At 39.9% G+C, this 18,999-nt stretch overlaps 4 protein-coding genes and 1 non-coding gene across 9 annotated transcripts; 4 read left to right on the top strand and 1 right to left on the bottom strand.

The window, feature by feature from the left end:
- Positions 1-287: 287 nt before the first annotated feature.
- Positions 288-3,067, top strand: LOC137717496 (protein BASIC PENTACYSTEINE6-like). 5 transcript variants are annotated; one of them, XM_068456878.1, is made up of 3 exons: positions 288-441; positions 1,383-1,556; positions 1,695-3,067. In XM_068456878.1, exons 2-3 carry the CDS (start codon positions 1,488-1,490, stop codon positions 2,643-2,645), a joined length of 1,020 nt encoding a protein of 339 aa, XP_068312979.1. In that variant the 5' UTR covers positions 288-441; positions 1,383-1,487; the 3' UTR covers positions 2,646-3,067. The 5 variants fall into 5 exon arrangements, with proteins under 5 accessions (XP_068312979.1, XP_068312983.1, XP_068312981.1 ...); XM_068456882.1 differs by having other exon boundaries at positions 290-441; positions 1,442-1,556; XM_068456880.1 differs by having other exon boundaries at positions 294-441; positions 1,436-1,556.
- A 492-nt stretch (positions 3,068-3,559) lies between these two features.
- LOC137718907 (small nucleolar RNA R38) lies at positions 3,560-3,641 on the bottom strand. Its single transcript, XR_011065986.1, has one exon. It is a non-coding gene; the product is annotated as a small nucleolar RNA R38 (small nucleolar RNA).
- Positions 3,642-5,944: 2,303 nt separating this feature from the next.
- Positions 5,945-8,957, top strand: LOC137717400 (bZIP transcription factor 29-like). The gene is made up of 4 exons (XM_068456763.1): positions 5,945-7,368; positions 7,456-7,588; positions 7,702-7,786; positions 8,624-8,957. The coding sequence occupies exons 1-4, from the start codon at positions 6,209-6,211 to the stop codon at positions 8,758-8,760; spliced, it is 1,515 nt and encodes a 504-aa protein (XP_068312864.1). The 5' UTR covers positions 5,945-6,208; the 3' UTR covers positions 8,761-8,957.
- A 781-nt stretch (positions 8,958-9,738) lies between these two features.
- Positions 9,739-13,234, top strand: LOC137717399 (bZIP transcription factor 29-like). The gene is made up of 4 exons (XM_068456762.1): positions 9,739-11,354; positions 11,441-11,573; positions 11,680-11,764; positions 12,731-13,234. Exons 1-4 carry the CDS (start codon positions 10,129-10,131, stop codon positions 13,009-13,011), a joined length of 1,725 nt encoding a protein of 574 aa, XP_068312863.1. The 5' UTR covers positions 9,739-10,128; the 3' UTR covers positions 13,012-13,234.
- Positions 13,235-14,080: 846 nt separating this feature from the next.
- On the top strand, positions 14,081-18,380 carry LOC137717610 (uncharacterized). Its single transcript, XM_068457025.1, has 16 exons — positions 14,081-14,537; positions 14,634-14,695; positions 14,784-14,851; positions 15,048-15,169; positions 15,383-15,488; positions 15,604-15,655; positions 15,750-15,867; positions 15,950-15,980; positions 16,076-16,099; positions 16,252-16,376; positions 16,665-16,746; positions 17,035-17,157; positions 17,236-17,289; positions 17,391-17,460; positions 17,549-17,582; positions 17,718-18,380. The coding sequence occupies exons 1-16, from the start codon at positions 14,336-14,338 to the stop codon at positions 18,077-18,079; spliced, it is 1,635 nt and encodes a 544-aa protein (XP_068313126.1). The 5' UTR covers positions 14,081-14,335; the 3' UTR covers positions 18,080-18,380.
- Positions 18,381-18,999: the final 619 nt, after the last annotated feature.

The following is an 18,999-nucleotide window of genomic DNA, read 5'->3' as shown; positions in this document are numbered from 1 at the left end:
CATGTATTTTTCGTTGTTGTAAAGTTGTGAAAGGAATTTTGAAAACTAATCTGATCTACGTGAGGTTGATGATTAACGATGATGATGAATGATTGATATAGACGTGTACATTAGAGATAAAAAATGAACACACAGAATTTCGTGTGAAAAAATAAACGTTCTTAACCACTTAAATCGACATGTTAGTTATCTTATTGCAACATAGTAATTCATTATTCTAATAATGAGAAAGTAAAAAAAGGAGGGGAAAATACAGTAGAGTACAAGTCCACATCTTACATCCTGGCTTGGTCCTCTTTGTCTCCGAGAGAGTCTGGTGAGAGAGAGCATCCAAACGAAAGTAAGAAAATTCTTCTCCTTCTTCTTCCTGACTACTCCCCTTCCCTCATCTTCTTCCTCAAAAATCAGGGTTTTACTGAACTCCCCCACTCTCCTTCTTCGGTGAGCTCCGATTCCCTTCCACCTCTTCTTCCATGGCGATTGTTTTTCATTTCTGCAGATTATATTTGTGGTATTTTTCGTCTGATTTTTTACTTGAGCTTGGTTTTAGGTGGTGGTCTTCAGAGCTGCTTCGATTTAGTTTGGAATTAGTTGTTGTTTGTTTGATAATTTCGATTGCGGTTGTATTTTTATTCTGCAAGTGATGCTTTATCTGTGTGATTGAATTGGAGATTTTGGGATTTCTAGGGTTTTACTTGTGCTGCTTTAGGAAATTAGGAACTGCTTCTTTGAACTTTGAAGCTATTGTTTTTATGAATTTTTGAAAGTTTGACGATCTTAGCTTCGTTTAGAATTGATTGGATGTTGAAAACATAAAAAAGTCGATTTTAAGTTAGTTCTGTCTTGGTTAATTTTAGAACAACAGCAATAACAAAGCTTTTCCCACTAAGTAGGGTCGGCTGTATGAATCCTATAACGCAACTGCACTCAGCTTTGCTCCAAGTCTTTTGTTAGCTCCAAGTACTCAGCGTCTTCTTTTTTAAAGTCTTTTTCCATGTCTTCCTAGGTCTTCCTTTACCCCTAGCCTCGGTCTTCCTTTACCCCTAGCCTCTGTCTCATAATTGCATTTTTTAACCGGAGCATCTGTAGGTCTTATCTTGGTTAATTTTAGTACAATCTGTAAAATTCGTAGGAATTCTGTGCATTTTTTTATCGATATGCTCTGGAAATGACGCAATGTTTCCGAAAATAGAGATGAAGAAATCGGTTGAGTTGCTGAATTTTATGTTTAAGGTGACTAGGGTATTTAGTCTTGCATGACTGCATCTATAATCTTGTTTAGGGTTCTCCTGGATTATTCTGCTTAACTTTGTTGCTTCCGCTTAACTTCTGCAACCTATAAACGAAATACGGACATTTATCTTAATGGGCATCAACTGCAGGATATGTAGCCTCAGTCGGAGTTTGATGTTTAACCAGTGTAGTGTTATACTAGCTGCAGAGGTGTGAAACTTGCATCTGCAGCTGTTGCTATTTACTGATCTCAAATGGATGACGGTGGCCATCGTGAAAATGGAAGACACAAAGCGGATCAGTATAAAGCAGCTCAGGGTCAGGTATGTGGAAGCAATTTTCTGAATACGGCTACCTAAATTGATTATCATGTGAATTGACACGTAAAGTCTTTCAGGAGGTATGCGGTATATAAATATCAATGCTTATCTGATGCTATTTTTTTCTTTCTTTTTTTTTAGTGGTTGATGCACAATCAGCCATCAATGAAACAGGTAATGGCCATAATGAGCGAAAGAGATGCAGCTATTCAAGAAAGAAATTTGGCCTTTTCCGAGAAAAAGGCTGCCCTTGCAGAGCGAGACATGGCATTCCTGCAACGAGATGCAGCAATTGCAGAACGAAATAGTGCCATAATGGAACGAGACAGCGCCATTGCAACTCTTCACTACCGGGATAACTCCTTAAACAGTGGCAATGGATCTTCATGCCCACCAGGTTGTCAAATTTCACGCGGGGTCAAACATATGCACCACACGCAGCAGCAGCAACATGTACATCACATGCCGCACATGAATGAACCTACTTATGGTACAAGGGATATGCACACAAGTGATTCCATCACAATGCCACCAGAAACTTCAGTGCCTACAAAGTCACGGCAGCCCAAACGACCAAGGGAGCCCAAGACAACGCAACCAAATAAGAAACCTTCAAAATCTCCAAGGAAGATGAAGAGGGAGAGTGAAGACTTAAATAAGATGACGTTTGATAAATTACATGACTGGAAGGGTGGCCAGGATATGGGCGGTGAAGGTGATGATCTTAACAAACAGGTGGTTGTGTCAAAGTCAGATTGGAAAGGTCAGGACCTGGGGTTGAACCAGGTTGCGTATGATGAGTCAACCATGCCAGCACCCATGTGCTCGTGCACCGGTCTCCTCAGGCAATGCTACAAGTGGGGGAATGGTGGTTGGCAATCCTCATGTTGCACAACTACAATGTCGATGTACCCATTGCCAGCAGTGCCCAACAAAAGACACGCCCGTGTAGGTGGGAGGAAGATGAGTGGGAGTGCCTTCAACAAGCTACTTAGCCGACTTACAGCTGAAGGCCATGATCTCTCGAACCCAGTTGATCTCAAGGACCACTGGGCCAAGCACGGAACAAACCGCTACATCACAATCAAGTAGATGAAAATTGGGTAGAGGCACGTGCAGGTAGGAGAAGGAACATAGTGATTGATCATGTATGCATTTCAAATTTTCTTTTCAGCTCGATGGCGGAGGGGAAATAATGATTCGACAATAGGCAGTTGGAAGTAGTAGGATTTGGGAGCGTTGCTATGTGGTTGTCTAAGGCCTTGGATATTTCTTCCCAAATTTTTTCGACATTAGAACTAGCTGAATGGGTTGATAATGCAGTAAGATTTTCTGGAAAACTGAGGCCGGTCGGAAATCGAGGAAGCAGGAGGGCCATTTCGACACCATCTTGGCGTGAATGATTTCGATCATCCCATGTAATTGAAGGGTTTGTAGTTTACTAATAAGAACATAATAACTGTAATTACGTTAGCGTTTCTTATCAACGTTTCCGGCCATCGTTTATTGGTGTATTTCCCACACCAGTTGATTTTTCTCTTCCTAAATCTGTGCAGGACATTCAAATTTGATTCACTTCCGACTGCAAACCAAATGTAGCGAATTTGGCACTCCATTGTTTATGTGCACATTCCGGAACCGAATCAATCGTTTATGTAACGCCATTGGTTTAGCAATTTTGGCACTCCCAGTTTAGCGGCACAAAACCAAATCATTCTAGCTTCATAATTTGTTTTTCCTACATTTTATTCTTTCATGTTTACTTGTTCTCCAATTAGAAAATGTTCCGGTTAACGGGCTAACGGAAGACTTAGCACTAAAATGACGGCAATGCATTCTAAGATTTACAGAGCCGGCTTCACTTAGTGAAGTATTATTATTTACTTGTTCTCCGATGTAGAACCATATGTATTGGTTGGTATTGAAGTTCAAATTTGAAAAAAAAATTACTTGAACAATTACGATTAAGCCATGTTAACGTAATTTGAAAAATATGTGGTGTTAAAAGCTGTGTCAGATAACATGTTTTCAGCATCCGTACGTCAGACAGGGATAACTGTTAATTTTGTGATCTCATCATCCACAGCAATTTAATCAAACAAAAATATACAAATTTAAAAAAAAAAAAAAAAAAAAAACAGAGAGCCTTCAGACCGTCCTAGTTCATGATAATTTTTATCAACACATTACGCAAGTTTTACGTTGCGATTCTGTCGATTTAACATAGTCATCACCGGCCCAACATTCGATCAGCAAAACAACATTGAAAATTGCGTTTCGAAAAATCCGAAGAAAAACAAAACATGTTTCTTAAAAACCTTTGAAAAATCGAAAGACAAGATAAATGAGAAGAGAGAAGAGAAAATGTTAAGGAACATCGAACACCGACAGTAAGCAAGCTCCGAAAAACATATAAAAAATCGAAGAGAGAGATTTTGAGGTTGCGGACGGAGAAGCCGGCGATGGTGAGAGGCTGCTAGGGTTTCAAAGTTCGACCGATGGATTAAGGTTGCCTTCGACCCGTTTATAAAAGATTTCGGAAGGGTTTTGGGTTTGGGGTGTTATTGATCGGACGGCTGAGATTTGATGTGTTCGGAGTAGTGGGCTTAGTGAACTGCAGTTGATGATTGGGCCTCAAGATAGCAACGTCATTGGGCCAAGAACTGGGCCTGGAACACTGCACTCTGGCCCAAAAGGTGCATGCGTGACGAGTAATGTTTTCTTGCCAAGAATTATTTTGTCAAGCGGTTGGAGTAAAGTTGGCTCGATACAAAGTCAAGAGGACGTGAATGAATTCATACCAAATGCATAAATATGATTGCTTTCAGTCAAGAATTATAATGTCAAATAGTTGGAGTTTTATATATTTTTTAGTAGAGAGATAGCGGTCGTATGTTAAAGTTTCAATTAGTTGTTAGGGATTTAGACAGTCGGTGAGAATTGAACCCATACCAAATGTATAAATATGATTGCTTTCAACTATTTATGCTAAAACGTCATATGTAAAGGAGTCTCACATTGGTGTAAATTTAATGATTCACTACTAATGGTACCCATGGATGGAGGCAAGATATGCCCACTGATACTCCAACTAAAACTAAACATTATCTATATACTCATAAATGAAGTGTAAGTCCAAACACTCAAATCAAGATACCCTCTCACCTTTTCGAGTCATGTAATTTTTCTTACAAATTTACCGTTCAAAACACCAGTTATTCAAAATCAAGTTTTTTTTTTTTTTTTTTTTTTTGAGTACATTGATATTTTTACATTGGATTCGAACCTAATTTGGTATCGAATTCGCCATCCACGAGATTTGAACCTAAGACCTCTCACTTTCAAGTGAAGAGGAATACCACCAAACCGAGTGGCTCAAAATCCTGTTGTTAGAAAATAAGTAAATAGCATTGTATCAAAATTTTAATTTAATTTCATCATTCAAAGTTACCCCCAATAAAACATATTTCTGACTCTGTCCGTAACTGTACCAAGGCTATTGTAATCGGATCCGGATCCCCTCCTGACCTTTAAAAACCGAGCTTGCTGAGCAGAAGATCGTGACCGTTGAAATTTGATCAAACGGCTACAATTATTAAAACTTTTAGAGGGTTCCTTGTTTGTAACCGTTTGATTAAATTTCATCGGACAAGATCGATTGCTCAGCACGCTCAATTTTTAAACATCAGGAGGGGTTCCGGATCCACTGTAATCAAGCATAATGCCTCAAGAGGGTCCATTGAACTTGACCCGTTCAACATATTGCATCCAGGTGATTAAGTTAAACTAGTAAACAATTTAAGGATGGCCCATGACACAACAAGCTGTATCACATAATTTAACAGAAAGCGCAAGTTCAAAGTGTAAGACATACGATCAAAAGAAAACTTTAAAATTTGAATGTAGCAAGAAAACAACGTTCCCTAATCAACTTGAGGAAACCTAAATCTACGTTAAATTATATATTAATTGAAGGGGGTCCAATCACCATTGCTGTGGTTTTGTTTGGTCGTTTCGTTATGACGTGTGACTCAACCATTTGTCACATCATTGAATTCATTAATAAAATAAAAATCTTTGTTGATATCCTTAATTAAAGGAGAAGAAGCCGGCGATAAAGGCAGAAAAAAAAGAAGATAATAAAAACGCGTCTTGTGAAAATTGTCTGAACTCCACCTCCTACGCTACTGCTTTTTGTCGGTGACAACATTGTACTTGTATTTGTAGTCAACACACTTTTTTTTCAAAGAAAACTAATCAGATTTGAAAATTTTGAATAAGAATAAAATAAATGGTAAATGAAAAGTAACGGATTGACTTTTAGAATTAAAATATGATTTCGTTAAAGTTCTTTTTTTTTCGTTGATCAAACGCTGTGAAATCACCGCCGTTAACATCTTTGATCATCCATTGTGTACGTCTACTGAGAACCAAAGCTGGCCAGCAGCAGCTGCTAGGTATTATATAATCAGGTACTCTGCAACCACAATCTTAACTGATCCCATTTTTCAGATTCTTTTTTGGGTTTGATTCGATTTGCGATCTGGGTTTTTGGGTTTAGAGATTTCTGATTCACATTTGAAAAAAAAAGTAGGAAACTTGATGGTTTTTCGTTTGATGGATCGAGGTTTTTAGAGCTTTTTAGCTGAGCTTTAATGGAGGGCAGTGATGAAACTGGCAGTGCCAAGCAACAGCGGCCTAATCCAGCATTTGGGTCGTCGTCTTTCTTGGTTCCTAAGCCAAACAGCAATTTAGATATTCCCAATTTCAACCCCTCTCAAATGGGTTTCCGTATGAGTCCTGAGAGCAGTAAGAGGCCTGGGATTCCTCCTTCGCACCCGAATAATCCCAATTCGATGTCTTTTTCGAGGCCTCAATCGGGTTCTTTGCCCCCATTGAGCTCAGGGTCATCCCACACTAGGTCTATGTCTCAACCTCCTTTCTTCTCGCTTGATTCTTTGCCCCCATTGAGCCCTTTGACGTACCGCGAGCCCTCGCCTCCTTCTCTGTCTGACCCGAACTCTGTTGATGTTTCTATGGGGGAGAGTGTTGTTAACTCTCATGGGGCTTCGCTTCGTTCCCCGGTTAATGACAGCACTGCGTATTGGGCTGGAGATGGCCGTCCTCCTCGCAGAGGGCACCGGCGCTCTAACAGTGATGTTTCATTAGGACTCTCAGCGATCAGTCAACCTTCGCCGCAATTGATCCCTGTTGGGCGCCGAACGAGTTTGGATGAATCGGCTTCTGCAAAGCCAGTTCAGTTGATGAGCCAGGGATCAAATGGGAATGCTGAGGGAATGGACGAGAGGAAATCGGGGGGAGAGGTTGTGGATGACTTGTTTAATGCATACATGAATTTGGAAAACATTGACCAAATGAACTTGTCGGGTAACGACGACAAGGATATGGATAGCAGAGCCAGTGGCTCGAAGACGAATGGGGGTGAGAGTAGTGATAATGAAGTGGAAAGTGGTCTAAATGGGAGTCGTAACGGCATGCTGAGGCCAGCTTCAGGTCTTCCAAATGAGAGGAGGGAAGGACTCAAGAGGACTGCCAGCGGAGATGTTGTACCTAATGCTCGACATTGCAGGAGTATTTCAATGGATAGTTATATGGAAAATCTGAATTTCGACGATGAACCACTGAAGCCCCTGCCGGTGGGCCAACAATCACCCAGCACTTCGCTAGATGGGAGCTCAGCCAAGTTCAGCATGGAGTTTGGAAGTGGTGAGTTCAATGCAGTTGAGCTGAAAAAGATAATGGAAAATGATAAACTTGCTGAAATAGCGCTATCTGACCCCAAACGTGCAAAGAGGTATCATGCATTTAACTTCTGTCTTGTATCTGTTTGTATCGGATATCTTGTTTAGTAAATGTGCTCATGTTTTATGAATTCATCCAGGATTTTAGCTAACCGTCAGTCAGCTGCCCGTTCCAAGGAGAGGAAGATGCGATACATAGTAGAATTGGAACACAAGGTGCAAACTCTGCAGACAGAGGCAACCACTTTGTCTGCCCAATTCACGTTATTGCAGGTAGGTTTTTTTTTTTTTTCGGGTGTTCTGATTCGAAAGTCTACCTCTTGCCATTTTGAAACTAATCTTCATGGTATGGCCACTGACTCTGTGCTACATGTACTTTTGTCCAGAGAGACTCCATGGGTCTTACAAGTGAGAACAATGAATTGAAATTTCGGCTTCAATCTTTGGAACAACAGGCCCAACTTAAAGATGGTATTGTGCTTTTTCTTCAGCTCTTTGTATGTCTACCGAAAATCACAGTTATCATACGTGCCATATAAACTGTATCATTTTTAGTGAAAACTCGTCAACCAAAACAAATGTTTGAAGTTCCGGATGCATACGTAATTATGCTATTAAGCCTTCACCAATAGGTCAATTTGATTAAAAACTCTTGTTCTTGTTACATGTAAGTTTAACGGTTTAACCTTATCCGGCGATAAGCATTATTTTCTCATGTCTTTGATAGGCCACAGTCCACCTCCTTGACTATAAACTTTCATTTCATTTCTACCAATTACTGAAAACCTTGGAACCAGTAACTTTTCAGTTAGTTTCAGCAATCCTAAAAGAATAACAATAATATCGGCATATTCTTTACATTTCTAGATAAAGACGCAGAACTCTCATAACCAACTTAAACATCAACTGAAATAGATGTCGTTTTAAGACGGAATGCAGGATATGTATTCACACAACCCTTTAGACCTAAAATCGATATCTTGATAACAGAAAGGACCAGGGAATGGCACCTAGCTGAGATTTCAATCCTGGGCCCCTGGCTGAGAAAGGGATTGAGCTCGATTGACCCTTGTCCACTCCCCGTCCCTGTTTCAAAAACTTCGGTGGGTGGTAGTTAGTTGAATTGCCCACTGCAGAGCTTGATTAACACCTGGGCCCTTTGTGGTAACATTTATACAAGTATCAGGTGATGGATGTTCCCGCAGATGTCGGAACTGGATTATAACATTTATAAATGCTACTCCTGCTGATGTAGATGTGATATGGACTAATGTTATCTTCCTTTTATTTGGGTCTATGGTGCTGCAGCTTTAAACGAGGCCTTAACCGGAGAAGTCCAGCGACTAAAGCTAGCCGCTGCAGGGCTCGGTGGAGAAAGCCACCTCTCAAACCATACTCAACAGAACGCGCAACCGCAGCAGTTCGTGCAGCCTCAACAAAATTGACCACCTTCGCATCGCCAGAACCAGAACGGCAATGCTGCTGCTAAGCTTGAGTTGAACCAATAGGTTGGCCAACGCAAACGTTGGCTTGCGTTGGTCTCTTTGGTGCCAAAATTTGCTTTGAAATATGATGTCATAATTAAATCTATATGTAATTGTCTAAATTAATTGACATATGTATTCTTAAGAAGCTTATGTAACTTAATTCATTTTTTGGTTTTCTGTACTGCGAATTTTCATGATAGAAAGAAGATGCAATATTGCCTTAAGAGCAAGTGAACTATGTCCTAAACTCCTTTTATTTTTCTTCACGTTATTCTTTTTGATATTTGACGGAAAACCGACCGAAATGACGTTTTAAGATTCATACGCTGACTTTATGTAGTGAGATAAGAGTTTGTGGTTGTATTATTCCTTTGAAATCAATGAACCTAATTATGGTAACCAGATTTTTACTTGATAATTGCCATTGAATTGTGACAAAATTTATGATAGATTCATTTATGGATAAGTTTTATTTACGTGGAATCCAATCATTATACAAATATAGAAATTAATTTAAATGTTATATACTAAACCATAATTTTTTCCCATATATGCTCGATTATAACTTTTTTGTTTTTGCAAGCGATAAGATTATATACTAAAATTATTTGAGCTACCAGAAATAATAATTCGAATTTGAATACAGAAAAAAAAAATCATTCTTCCCTAATTTAACTTAACTAAATTCGAATATGCGCCGGATTATAAATTGTTAAACGGGTCCAATTTGGTTTTGTTTGCTAATGACTTGTGATTCGATCATTTCTTCGCTTCGTTGATTTGGTTAATAAAATATAAAAATCTTTGTTGATATTCTTAGTATCTAAATCGTATCCCCGACGCACTGAAAATATCTCCCTCAATACAAGGAGAAGAAGCCGGTGATAAAGGCAGAATATAAATATAAAGAAAAACGCGTCCTTTTGTGAAATTGTCTGAAGTCCTACTACTATGCGTATGCTTACTGTTCATGGTGACATTGTATTTGTGGTAAACAACAACAATTTTATATGATCAAAGCGCCGTGAAATCTCCGCCTTTGACATTTTTGATTACCTCTTCCTTTGCTTCTGCTTGCCGTTCTGCACTTGTACTGAGAACCCAAGCAGGCCGGTTAGCTGCTACGGATTATATAAAATCAGGTACTCTGCAGCCGTAATCTTTGAAAAATCCCATTTTTTTGTTCTCTCTAGGGTTTAATTTCGTTTTTCGATTTGGCTTTTTGGGTTTGGAGGTTTTTGATTCACATTTGAAGAGAAAGTAGGGAACTTGGATGGTTTTGTTTTGTGTGAATCAACGTTTTTAGAGCTTTTTAGCAGAGCTTTAATGGAGGGAAGTGATGAAACTGGAAGTGCTAATAAGCAGCAGCGGCCTAATCCAACGTTTGGGTCGTCGTCTTTCTCGGTTCCTAAGCCAAACAGCAATTTAGATATTCCCAATTTCAGCCCTTCTTCTCAGATGGGTCTCCCCATGCGTCAATCTTCCCCAAGTTTGAGTCCTGAGAACAGTAAGAGGCCCGGGATCCCTCCTTCGCACCCGAATAACCACAATTCGATGCCTTTTTCGAATGTCATGAGGCCCCAATCGCGTTCTTGGCAGCTGGGAACGCAGAATTTGAGCCCAGGGTCATCCCACACTCGGTCTTTGTCTCAGCCTCCGTTTTTCTCGCTTGATTCATTGCCCCCATTGAGCCCTTTGACTTACCGGGACCCCTCGGGTCCTTCGCTCCCTGACCCAAATTCAGTTGAGGTTTCCATGGAGGAGACTGTTGTTAATTCTCATGGACCTTCGCTTCGTTCCCCGGTTGCTGATAGCAGTGCATTTTGGGCCGGAGACGGCCTTCCCCCTCTGAGAGGGCACCGGCGCTCTAACAGTGATGTTCCTTTGGGATTCTCAGCTGTTATTCAATCTTCGCCTCAATTGATCCCTATTGGGCGGCGAACAAGTTTGGATGGATCGGCTTCTGGGAGAGAAAATTCGGGGATTGGAAAGCCAAATCAGCTGATGAGACAGGGATCCAATGGGAATGCTGAGGGAATGGACGAGAGGAAATCGGGGGGAGAGGTTGTGGATGACTTGTTTAATGCATACATGAATTTGGAGAACATTGACAAAATGAACTCGTCGGGTAACGAGGATAAGGATCTGGATAGCAGAGCCAGTGGCTCGAAGACAAACGGGGGCGAGAGTAGTGATAATGAAGTGGAAAGTGGTCTAAATGGGAATGGTAACGGCAGGCAGAGGCCAGGTTCTGGTTTTCCGAGTGAGAGGAGGGAAGGACTCAAGAGGACTGCTAGCGGCGATGTTGTACCCATCCGACACTGTAGGAGCATTTCAATGGATAGTTATATGGAAAATCTGAATTTCGATGATGAACCGCTGAAACCCCTGCCGCTCGGCCAACAATCACCAAGCACTTCGCTTGATGGGAACTCAGCCAAGTTCAACATGGAGTTTGGAAGTGGTGAGTTCAATGCAATTGAGCTGAGAAAGATAATGGAAAACGAGAAACTTGCTGAGATAGCGCTATCAGACCCTAAACGTGCAAAGAGGTATTATGCATTTAACTTCTGTCTTGTATCTGTTTGTACTGGATGTCTTTTTTATTGAATTTGCTCATGTTTATGAATTCATCCAGGATTTTGGCTAACCGTCAGTCAGCTGCTCGTTCCAAGGAGAGGAAGATGCGATACATTCAAGAATTGGAACACAAGGTGCAAACTTTGCAGACGGAGGCAACCACTTTGTCTGCCCAGTTTACGAAGTTGCAGGTATGCAATTTTATTTGAGGTTTCTGATTCTAAGGTTACCTCTTCCTTTTTTAAAATTAACCTTCATCAAATAGTTACCGACTGTGTGTTATGTGCTTGTCTCCAGAGAGAATCTGTGAGTCTTACGAGTGAGAACAATGAGTTGAAATTTCGGCTTCAAGCTTTGGAACAACAAGCTCAACTTAAAGATGGTATTGTGCTTTTTCTTCAGCTCTTTATATATATTTTGAGAATTACACTTATCATACGTGCCACATAAGCTATATGATTTCAATTGAAACAACTTGTCAACCAAAACAATTGTTTAAAGTTCAGGATGCATACATATTTATGTTATTGCATTTCTAATTTGGTTGCACATAAAGTTAGATTTATCCGAAGACAGGTTCCTCTATCTTCCCCTAGCTTAAACGACCTAAGAATATGTGGATTTAATTGACGACTTCTTCTTCTTGTCGTGTCATCAAATGTTAGTTTGTGGGTTTAACCTTATCCAGCTGTAAGTTTTCGTTGCTCATGTCTTTGGTAGTCCACCTTCTTGACTTTGGATTTTCATCACTTCTACCAATTCCTCAAAGCCTTGGAACCAGTAACTTTTCAGTTAGTTTCAAACTGTGCTGTGGCATCTCGAGGGGAAATAGATAAAGTGCTGTGGCAACTGTCTGTTTGTGATTTTCATTTTAGATACACATATGCAGTGTTTTGAGTTAATGCAAACATACATGTAGTGATTTTTGGATGAATGGAAGCAAGGTGGGATTTTAGTCCTCCGACGCTGGTATCATTAAACTTCATATCAGGTGGACTCCTGTGGATATTACGAAGTTTGGTTTAGACACATAATCATAATACAGGAGATTCTCCAATGATTTTATAAACCCTTGTTCCCTCCCCTCTCGTCTCAAAAACTAGATTTTAGCTCGATAGGTTTTACGTCCATGATTTTGCCATAGTTAAATTGCCAAACTGTGGAAGTTGATTAACGCTTGGTCCCTCTGTGTTCTGTGTTGATATAAACATACAAATATCAGCTGATGAATGTCCTTGAACACATGAGAAACGGATTCCCTTTATCTTTTGTTTACGACCAATTCCTGCTGATGAAGGCGGGATCTGGACTAACTTTATCTTCCTTTAATTTGCCTATGATGGTGCAGCTTTAAACGAAGCATTGACAGGAGAAGTCCAGCGACTAAAGCTTGCCGCTGGAGAGCTCGGTGGAGGTGGCCACCTTTCAAACCGCATGCCGCAGCAACTATCTCTTAACCAGCAAATGCTTCAACTGCAGCATCTAAACCTCTATCAAATGCAACAGCAGCCACAGCACCAAGCTCAACAGAACACGCAACCGCAGCAGTTCATGCAGCAGCCTCAGCAAAATCGACCTTCGCATCACCAGAACGGCAACGCTGCTGCTAAGCCTGAGTTGAGCCAGTAGGTTGGCCAACACAAACGTTGGCTTGTCTTGGTCTCTTTGGTGCCAAAATTTGTTTTGAAATATGATGTCATATATTAAATCCATATGTAATTGTCTAAATTAAATTGAGAAATATTATTATGAAATTTATGTAACTTATAATTCATTTTTTGGTTCATTGGATATTTGGCTAATGTATGGACATTTTTCCTTGGAAAGAATACTGTTTTGAGATTTGTTTACAGTATTTTCTTCTTCTTTTTTCCTTTTTTTTTTCTTTTTAATTATTCATAAATCCCACAACTGGATTGGCAATTCTTATACGACTCATTAATTCGACACAAAATAATATGAAAATAACAGTTTTGGGTCAATTTGTTAACGAGTCAGATTGTTATCGAGTCACTCGTTAAGATCCGATAAGAAATGTCCGATTTAGACATTAAGCAAGATAATTTTTTGCATGATCGTTAATTCGACACAAAACGACATGACTCGTTAAAGAATTAGGTTGTATCATATTACTTATTAAGATAACATATTTAACATAACATAACTTTTTAAAAATAACACGAAAACGACACTAACACTACTTGTTTGTCAAATTATACCGAGTGTCCTTTAATATTATGTCCAAAAAACCAACTGTACTTTATTAGCCCAAAAATTGTATATTGCACTATAATATTATAATTTCTTATATTTAATGGAAAAATATTTGAAATAGAAATTAATACCCTCACAAGAAACATACAAGCCTTCACCGAAAGCAGAAGTCGCAAAAAACGATTAATGCCGCACATTACGTGATAAGTTTTAGATATTTTACATTGGTGTTAACGTGACATCAATTGCATAATAATATTGTATGATAAGTTTAAAATATTTTAACGTCAACGTTAAAACTTCAAAATGACATTCTTGTTGTAAGTAAGTTTCGAGACTAGAAAACTAACGAGGAGGAGCAGGTAATATCAACATGGAGATATTTTTTCCTTTAATTATTATTTATTTTTACCTTTTCCCTTTAAAATTAATTAAGTCCCTGTTCTCGTAAACCCAACCAAATCCCTCCTTATAATATCTTCCTTTCCCATTTGAATTAGGGTTTCAGTTCACATCCAATTTCTTCCTCCTGCGTTCGTCCCGGCCCCCCAAAACCCTATGCCGCTTCCGATCTCTTCAAACTAGCCGTTACCTCCATTTCCCGCCATTCTCACCTCCATCACAGCCGTTCGTTTATCCGCTTTTGAAAACTAGCCGTTAGATCCACCGCCTCTGTAGCCTCTCCGCTTATTTTCCAGATTAAAGCTTGGCCGTCGGCTTTGCCGGAGTTCGACCTGCAATGTCTGCGGTCGAGGCGGAGAACAAGGTGGAGGATGGGGGGAATAAGCAGGTGGGGAAATCGGGAGAGCTTTTGTTCTGCGGAGGTACGTTTTGGGACGCCATTGGCCGCCGCAAAGGCGCCGTTGAAGGTAACTTGATCTCCCCCACGCGCCTCCGCCCTCTCGTCGACGTCGATATCCGATTCGTCGCCTCGGGTTGCTGTGAGTTTCGCTTTCACTGTTTGTTTCAAACAATGTGATATTTTTGGGGTTTATTTAATTGATTGAATTAATTGTTTGTGTTAATGTTGGGTTTAGCTTCGTGTCATTGTGTGGCATTGGATGTCGAAGGGCGGTGCTATACTTGGGGTCGCAATGAGGTGTGTTCGAACTTTACTTTCGGATTATTTGTTGGTGCATATGCGGACTCTCAATTTTTTATTTATGCATAAATTTTATGATTTGCAGAAGGGGCAGCTGGGCCATGGCGATAGAATTCAGCGTGATAGGCCGACTGTAGTCTCTGAACTTTCAAAGTATGTTTGCCTGTTTAATGTTGAAAACATCTTATTTCTTGATGGAAATTACCTGAAAGATTAGTTAACAGTTAATGTAATAAAACTGGAACATTTGAAAGAGTAGTTAAGAGTTAAGTCATGCGGACCCACTTGTGAATTGTGGAATGGGTCGTGTTTGGAGAACTTTTCAATATTTAAAAGTTCTGCGTTGCAGGTACAAAGTTGTTAGAGCTTCATCCGGGAAGAATCACACTGTAGTCGTTACTGAGGACGGGCATTCTTTTGCCTTTGGCTGGAATAAGCATGGACAGCTGGGTTCAGGTTCAGCAAAAAATGGTAGGTTCTACACTGTAAAATTCGTTTGATGAAATTTTAGGAGCTTGCTATGAGAATCTGATGACGTTTACTGTTTAAATCCATCAATATTCTCATGTTTTTGTGTGGCTTTCTACTATTTAGGGCCCATTTCAAATTTTCCTATTTGACGTTGTCTTGGTTAAATAGTTGCTAACAGCCTTTCTGGTTATGTGCTTGCTTTGTTCTCTGTAGAAGTTGAGGCTTCCCCTGTTCGCTGTCAAGTTTCTGAGGTTAAAAATGTTGCTTGTGGGGGTGACTTCACTGTGTGGTTATCTAGTGTTGAAGGAGCTTCTATACTGTAGGGTCTGCAGATACATTTGAGTTTCTTCTTTTTTTAACCAATTGCTTATTTGGCTTGGTTCTCAATTTGTTATGGTTACCGGCTGAATTACAAAATGTTTCTTGGTTTCCAGAACTGCGGGCCTTCCACAGTATGGGCAACTTGGGCATGGTACAGATAATGAGGTATTTTTTAGGGAAGATTCCATAGGTGTTTTCTGTACATTTCTGTACACCTTAATCTTTGGATAATGAGATAAAATGCTGGATGTGCTTTCAGTATAATACTAAAGACAGCTCAGTGAGGCTTGCTTATGAAGCCCAACCACGCCCTAAAGCAATAGCTTCTCTAGCTGGGGAAACTATTGTGAAAGCTGCATGTGGAGCAAATCATACAGGTTATTGCAATGCATGCTCTCTCCCTCTGTAATATTTGTCATTATCATTTCCTTAATTAGTTTATTTGTTTTGAGAATACAGTGGCAGTGGATGCAAATGGCTATGTTTATACGTAAGTACTTTTATATGGCATTACCTTTGTCTTGCTTCCTAACTTTTTGATTGGCATGTTTGTCTAACTTGCAATCATTTATGGTGAAACTTCAGGTGGGGCTTTGGTGGTTATGGAAGGTTGGTGCTCGCTATTCCACAGCATTTGGATTTTTTTTTTTGAATGTGCATGAACTTTCTTATGGATATTTCCCCTTTTCATCAGCTTCTTTGTTGTCATTTTAATTTGGATGTTCTTACTATGCATATGACTTGTGGAGTGCTGTTTATAGGCTTGGACATAGGGAGCAGAAGGATGAATGGGCTCCTCGTCGTGTTGATGTCTTTCAAAGGAATAATATTCTGCCTCCTGATGCCATTATTTCAGCTGGTGCTGTAAACTCTGCATGTACTGCAGGTACCCAATTAATACGTTTCCAATGCTCTTTTTCTCACTTGTTCTTGTTTACTTTCATATGAGGCCTTCTGCATAGCATCATAGTTTTCAAAGCTCATTAGCTCCCTCTCTAACAAATCTTAGCGTTTATACTTTTTATAGTTATAATTTGGAAGGCCATCGGACCATTTGATCTTTGTAACTGGACTCACGTTAACTGCTATAATTTTATATTTGAAAACGACCCATCACTTTTACAGCCAAGATTTCATCGTAATTATTTTTTTCCTTTTTCTTTTCGTTTTCCAGGTGGAGGGCAATTGTATATGTGGGGTAAAATTAAGAATACAGGTGATGACTGGATGTATCCTAAACCACTCATGGATTTAAGGTCAGCTCTCGTCCTTGATTATCTTGATTTTGTTCTGTTCACTGTAAAAGATTTTACTCTTCTAGAGCTAGAGCAATTCTGGGTACACTATCTCCTGTTGTGGAAAGGAGCAGGGGAACTGTTTTGAATAAGATCAGAAGTTGTTTCTTGTGATAATTTGTGTAGTGAGAACTCTCATCAAAATAGCTTAGGGTCTTATCCTTTTGCAGGGATTCACAAAAACTAATATGTCGTTTCTGTTTTTGACCAAGGATGTGGCATAAATTATTTTCTTGTCTTTGTTGATAGTGGCTGGAATTTGCGTTGCATGGATTCAGGCAATATGCACCATTTCGTTGGTGCTGACTCCTCCTGCATAAGCTGGGGTCATGCTCAATATGGAGAGCTGGGATATGGCCCTATGGGACAGAAGTATGCGATATCTCGTGTTATTATACCTTCCTTTCTTTTTGACGTCTTTTCTCTCAATCTTAATCTTTGGCTGTTTAGGTCTTCTGCAGTTCCCAAAAAGGTGGATATCCTTGAGGGTATGCATGTTATGAGGTGTGTATTTGTTTTTGTATTATCTTGTCTACATTCTTCTTACGCACCATAAGCTTCAATTATACATTCTGGCCTTAACAATTGAGGATTGTACTCTGTAGTGTTGCATGTGGACTCGGCCATTCCATGGTCATTGTTGATAGAACAACTGTTGGTGACCGACTTGATCAGGTAACTTCGTATCTCTGCCCAGTTGTTTTAAGTTCCTTTGTTTAGCGCATGGCTGCTCGCAAACTTAAAAAATATTTCTTTTTTGCAGCTTGAGGTATATGATGGCAAAGCTTCTGTAGAAGGTATGCTGATTTTGATGGTTGCAAAAGTGAGATCTTTCATTCATCCTTGGCCAGTTGGCCCGAGGACAGTTGATCCAAACTAAGTGAAGATGTAAGTTGAACCTGGTTTGTCGATTCTTTCCACTATTGTTGCAGGGAGTGAGGAACCTGTGAGTGCCGCTCCAGCTGCGAAGCAAACTCCTAAAAGGGGTGCCTCAAAAGCATCTGAAAATTCCAAGAGGAAGAAGTCAAAAGAACCTTCTGATTCGGAAGATGAAGAAGACAGTGATGAGCCTGATGACGACAATGATGGAAGTGATGATGAGGACAGTGGCGAGCAAGAACCTAAAAGGCAACGAGGTGGGAAGAGTTCTGGCAGAGGTAGGGGCAATAGAGCTAAAAAGGCGGCAGCAGCTGACGGAAAGCGTGGACGGGGTCGCCCTCCTGCAAATAAGAGCCCAAAACCTGCACCATCAAAAACTGGAACCGGTAAGAGAGGAAGGCCTAGCAAGTCGTAAGTTGTGCACGTTCCCAGCATACCAAGTCCAAATCGGAAATTTTGTTCTCTCAATGTAGAGAAGTGTACTTTATTACTCCACGGCGCTTAATTTGCGTCCCATTTCGAAGTGTTTTATTGTACTATGTTCGATTTTTATCTTCATCGTTATCATGCACTTCAAATATGATGTGCTTAATTGATGAAAAAAACACACTGGATTGAACATTCTGTTTTTTAACATCCGGCCGAAATGAAAGAATGTGAGTGATAACTTGTACCAAAATTTTATTTTGATAGACATTCTCGGCTCCTTATTCTTATTCCACATTTTATTAGTATTATTATTATTATTATTAATGTTACTATTTTATTATTAAATTTATTAATATTACAACCTACAGTAATGAGGCCCGATCGATGTGTCTGGCGAATTTGGATCTTTACGGACCTCACAATACGGAGCCAAAGTATCATGGAATTCGGACTGTTCAAGAAAAAAAAAAGATTCAGGACTTGTATGAGGTGGGCCAGCAAAATGAATTGATAAGGATCGTCGAATTCAATTTGAGTGATCCAGATTACCTGCTTCTTGGAATCTCTGTCTGGATCGAAATGAAGGTTTTGGAAAGAATTTTAGCATGCGTAGGTGTGTAGAATACAATATACCACCAACCACCGGGATCCTTGGCCCTTGGATTCTTCGCCACACATAACCATCCATTAAAATGGTACATCTACATCGGAGCATGATAAAATTTTCGGATTTAAAGTCCGACTTAGAATGATCTGTGGAATGAGGGGACCAATACAGGCACTCATTTTTGCTTGTAAAGTCGAGGAATGGGAAAGCTGTGAGCAGGCATCAATTGCTTTCAAACATGTTGCTGAATACTTGAATACAAAGCTTGTTGGTGATATGAGATAAAAGCTAAGGACGGG

Source organism: Pyrus communis, chromosome 15, assembly GCF_963583255.1.
Source record: "Pyrus communis chromosome 15, drPyrComm1.1, whole genome shotgun sequence".
Classification (NCBI taxonomy): Eukaryota; Viridiplantae; Streptophyta; class Magnoliopsida; order Rosales; family Rosaceae; genus Pyrus; species Pyrus communis.
The sequence above is the reverse complement of the archived record's forward strand: the minus strand, read 5'-3'. Positions and strand labels throughout refer to the sequence as shown.

Excerpts from the sequence above, each read along its gene's own strand:
- LOC137717496 (XM_068456878.1), top strand. The coding sequence starts at position 1,488 with ATGGATGACGGTGGCCATCGTGAAAATGGAAGACACAAAGCGGATCAG. Across the intron at positions 1,557-1,694 it reads ATAAAGCAGCTCAGGGTCAG|TGGTTGATGCACAATCAGCC; the intron begins GTATGTGGAAGC and ends CTTTTTTTTTAG.
- LOC137717400 (XM_068456763.1), top strand. The coding sequence starts at position 6,209 with ATGGAGGGCAGTGATGAAACTGGCAGTGCCAAGCAACAGCGGCCTAAT. Across the intron at positions 7,369-7,455 it reads GACCCCAAACGTGCAAAGAG|GATTTTAGCTAACCGTCAGT; the intron begins GTATCATGCATT and ends GAATTCATCCAG. Across the intron at positions 7,787-8,623 it reads ACAGGCCCAACTTAAAGATG|CTTTAAACGAGGCCTTAACC; the intron begins GTATTGTGCTTT and ends ATGGTGCTGCAG.
- LOC137717399 (XM_068456762.1), top strand. The coding sequence starts at position 10,129 with ATGGAGGGAAGTGATGAAACTGGAAGTGCTAATAAGCAGCAGCGGCCT. Across the intron at positions 11,355-11,440 it reads GACCCTAAACGTGCAAAGAG|GATTTTGGCTAACCGTCAGT; the intron begins GTATTATGCATT and ends GAATTCATCCAG. Across the intron at positions 11,574-11,679 it reads CCCAGTTTACGAAGTTGCAG|AGAGAATCTGTGAGTCTTAC; the intron begins GTATGCAATTTT and ends GCTTGTCTCCAG.
- LOC137717610 (XM_068457025.1), top strand. The coding sequence starts at position 14,336 with ATGTCTGCGGTCGAGGCGGAGAACAAGGTGGAGGATGGGGGGAATAAG. Across the intron at positions 14,696-14,783 it reads ATACTTGGGGTCGCAATGAG|AAGGGGCAGCTGGGCCATGG; the intron begins GTGTGTTCGAAC and ends TATGATTTGCAG. Across the intron at positions 15,868-15,949 it reads ATGTGGAGCAAATCATACAG|TGGCAGTGGATGCAAATGGC; the intron begins GTTATTGCAATG and ends TTGAGAATACAG.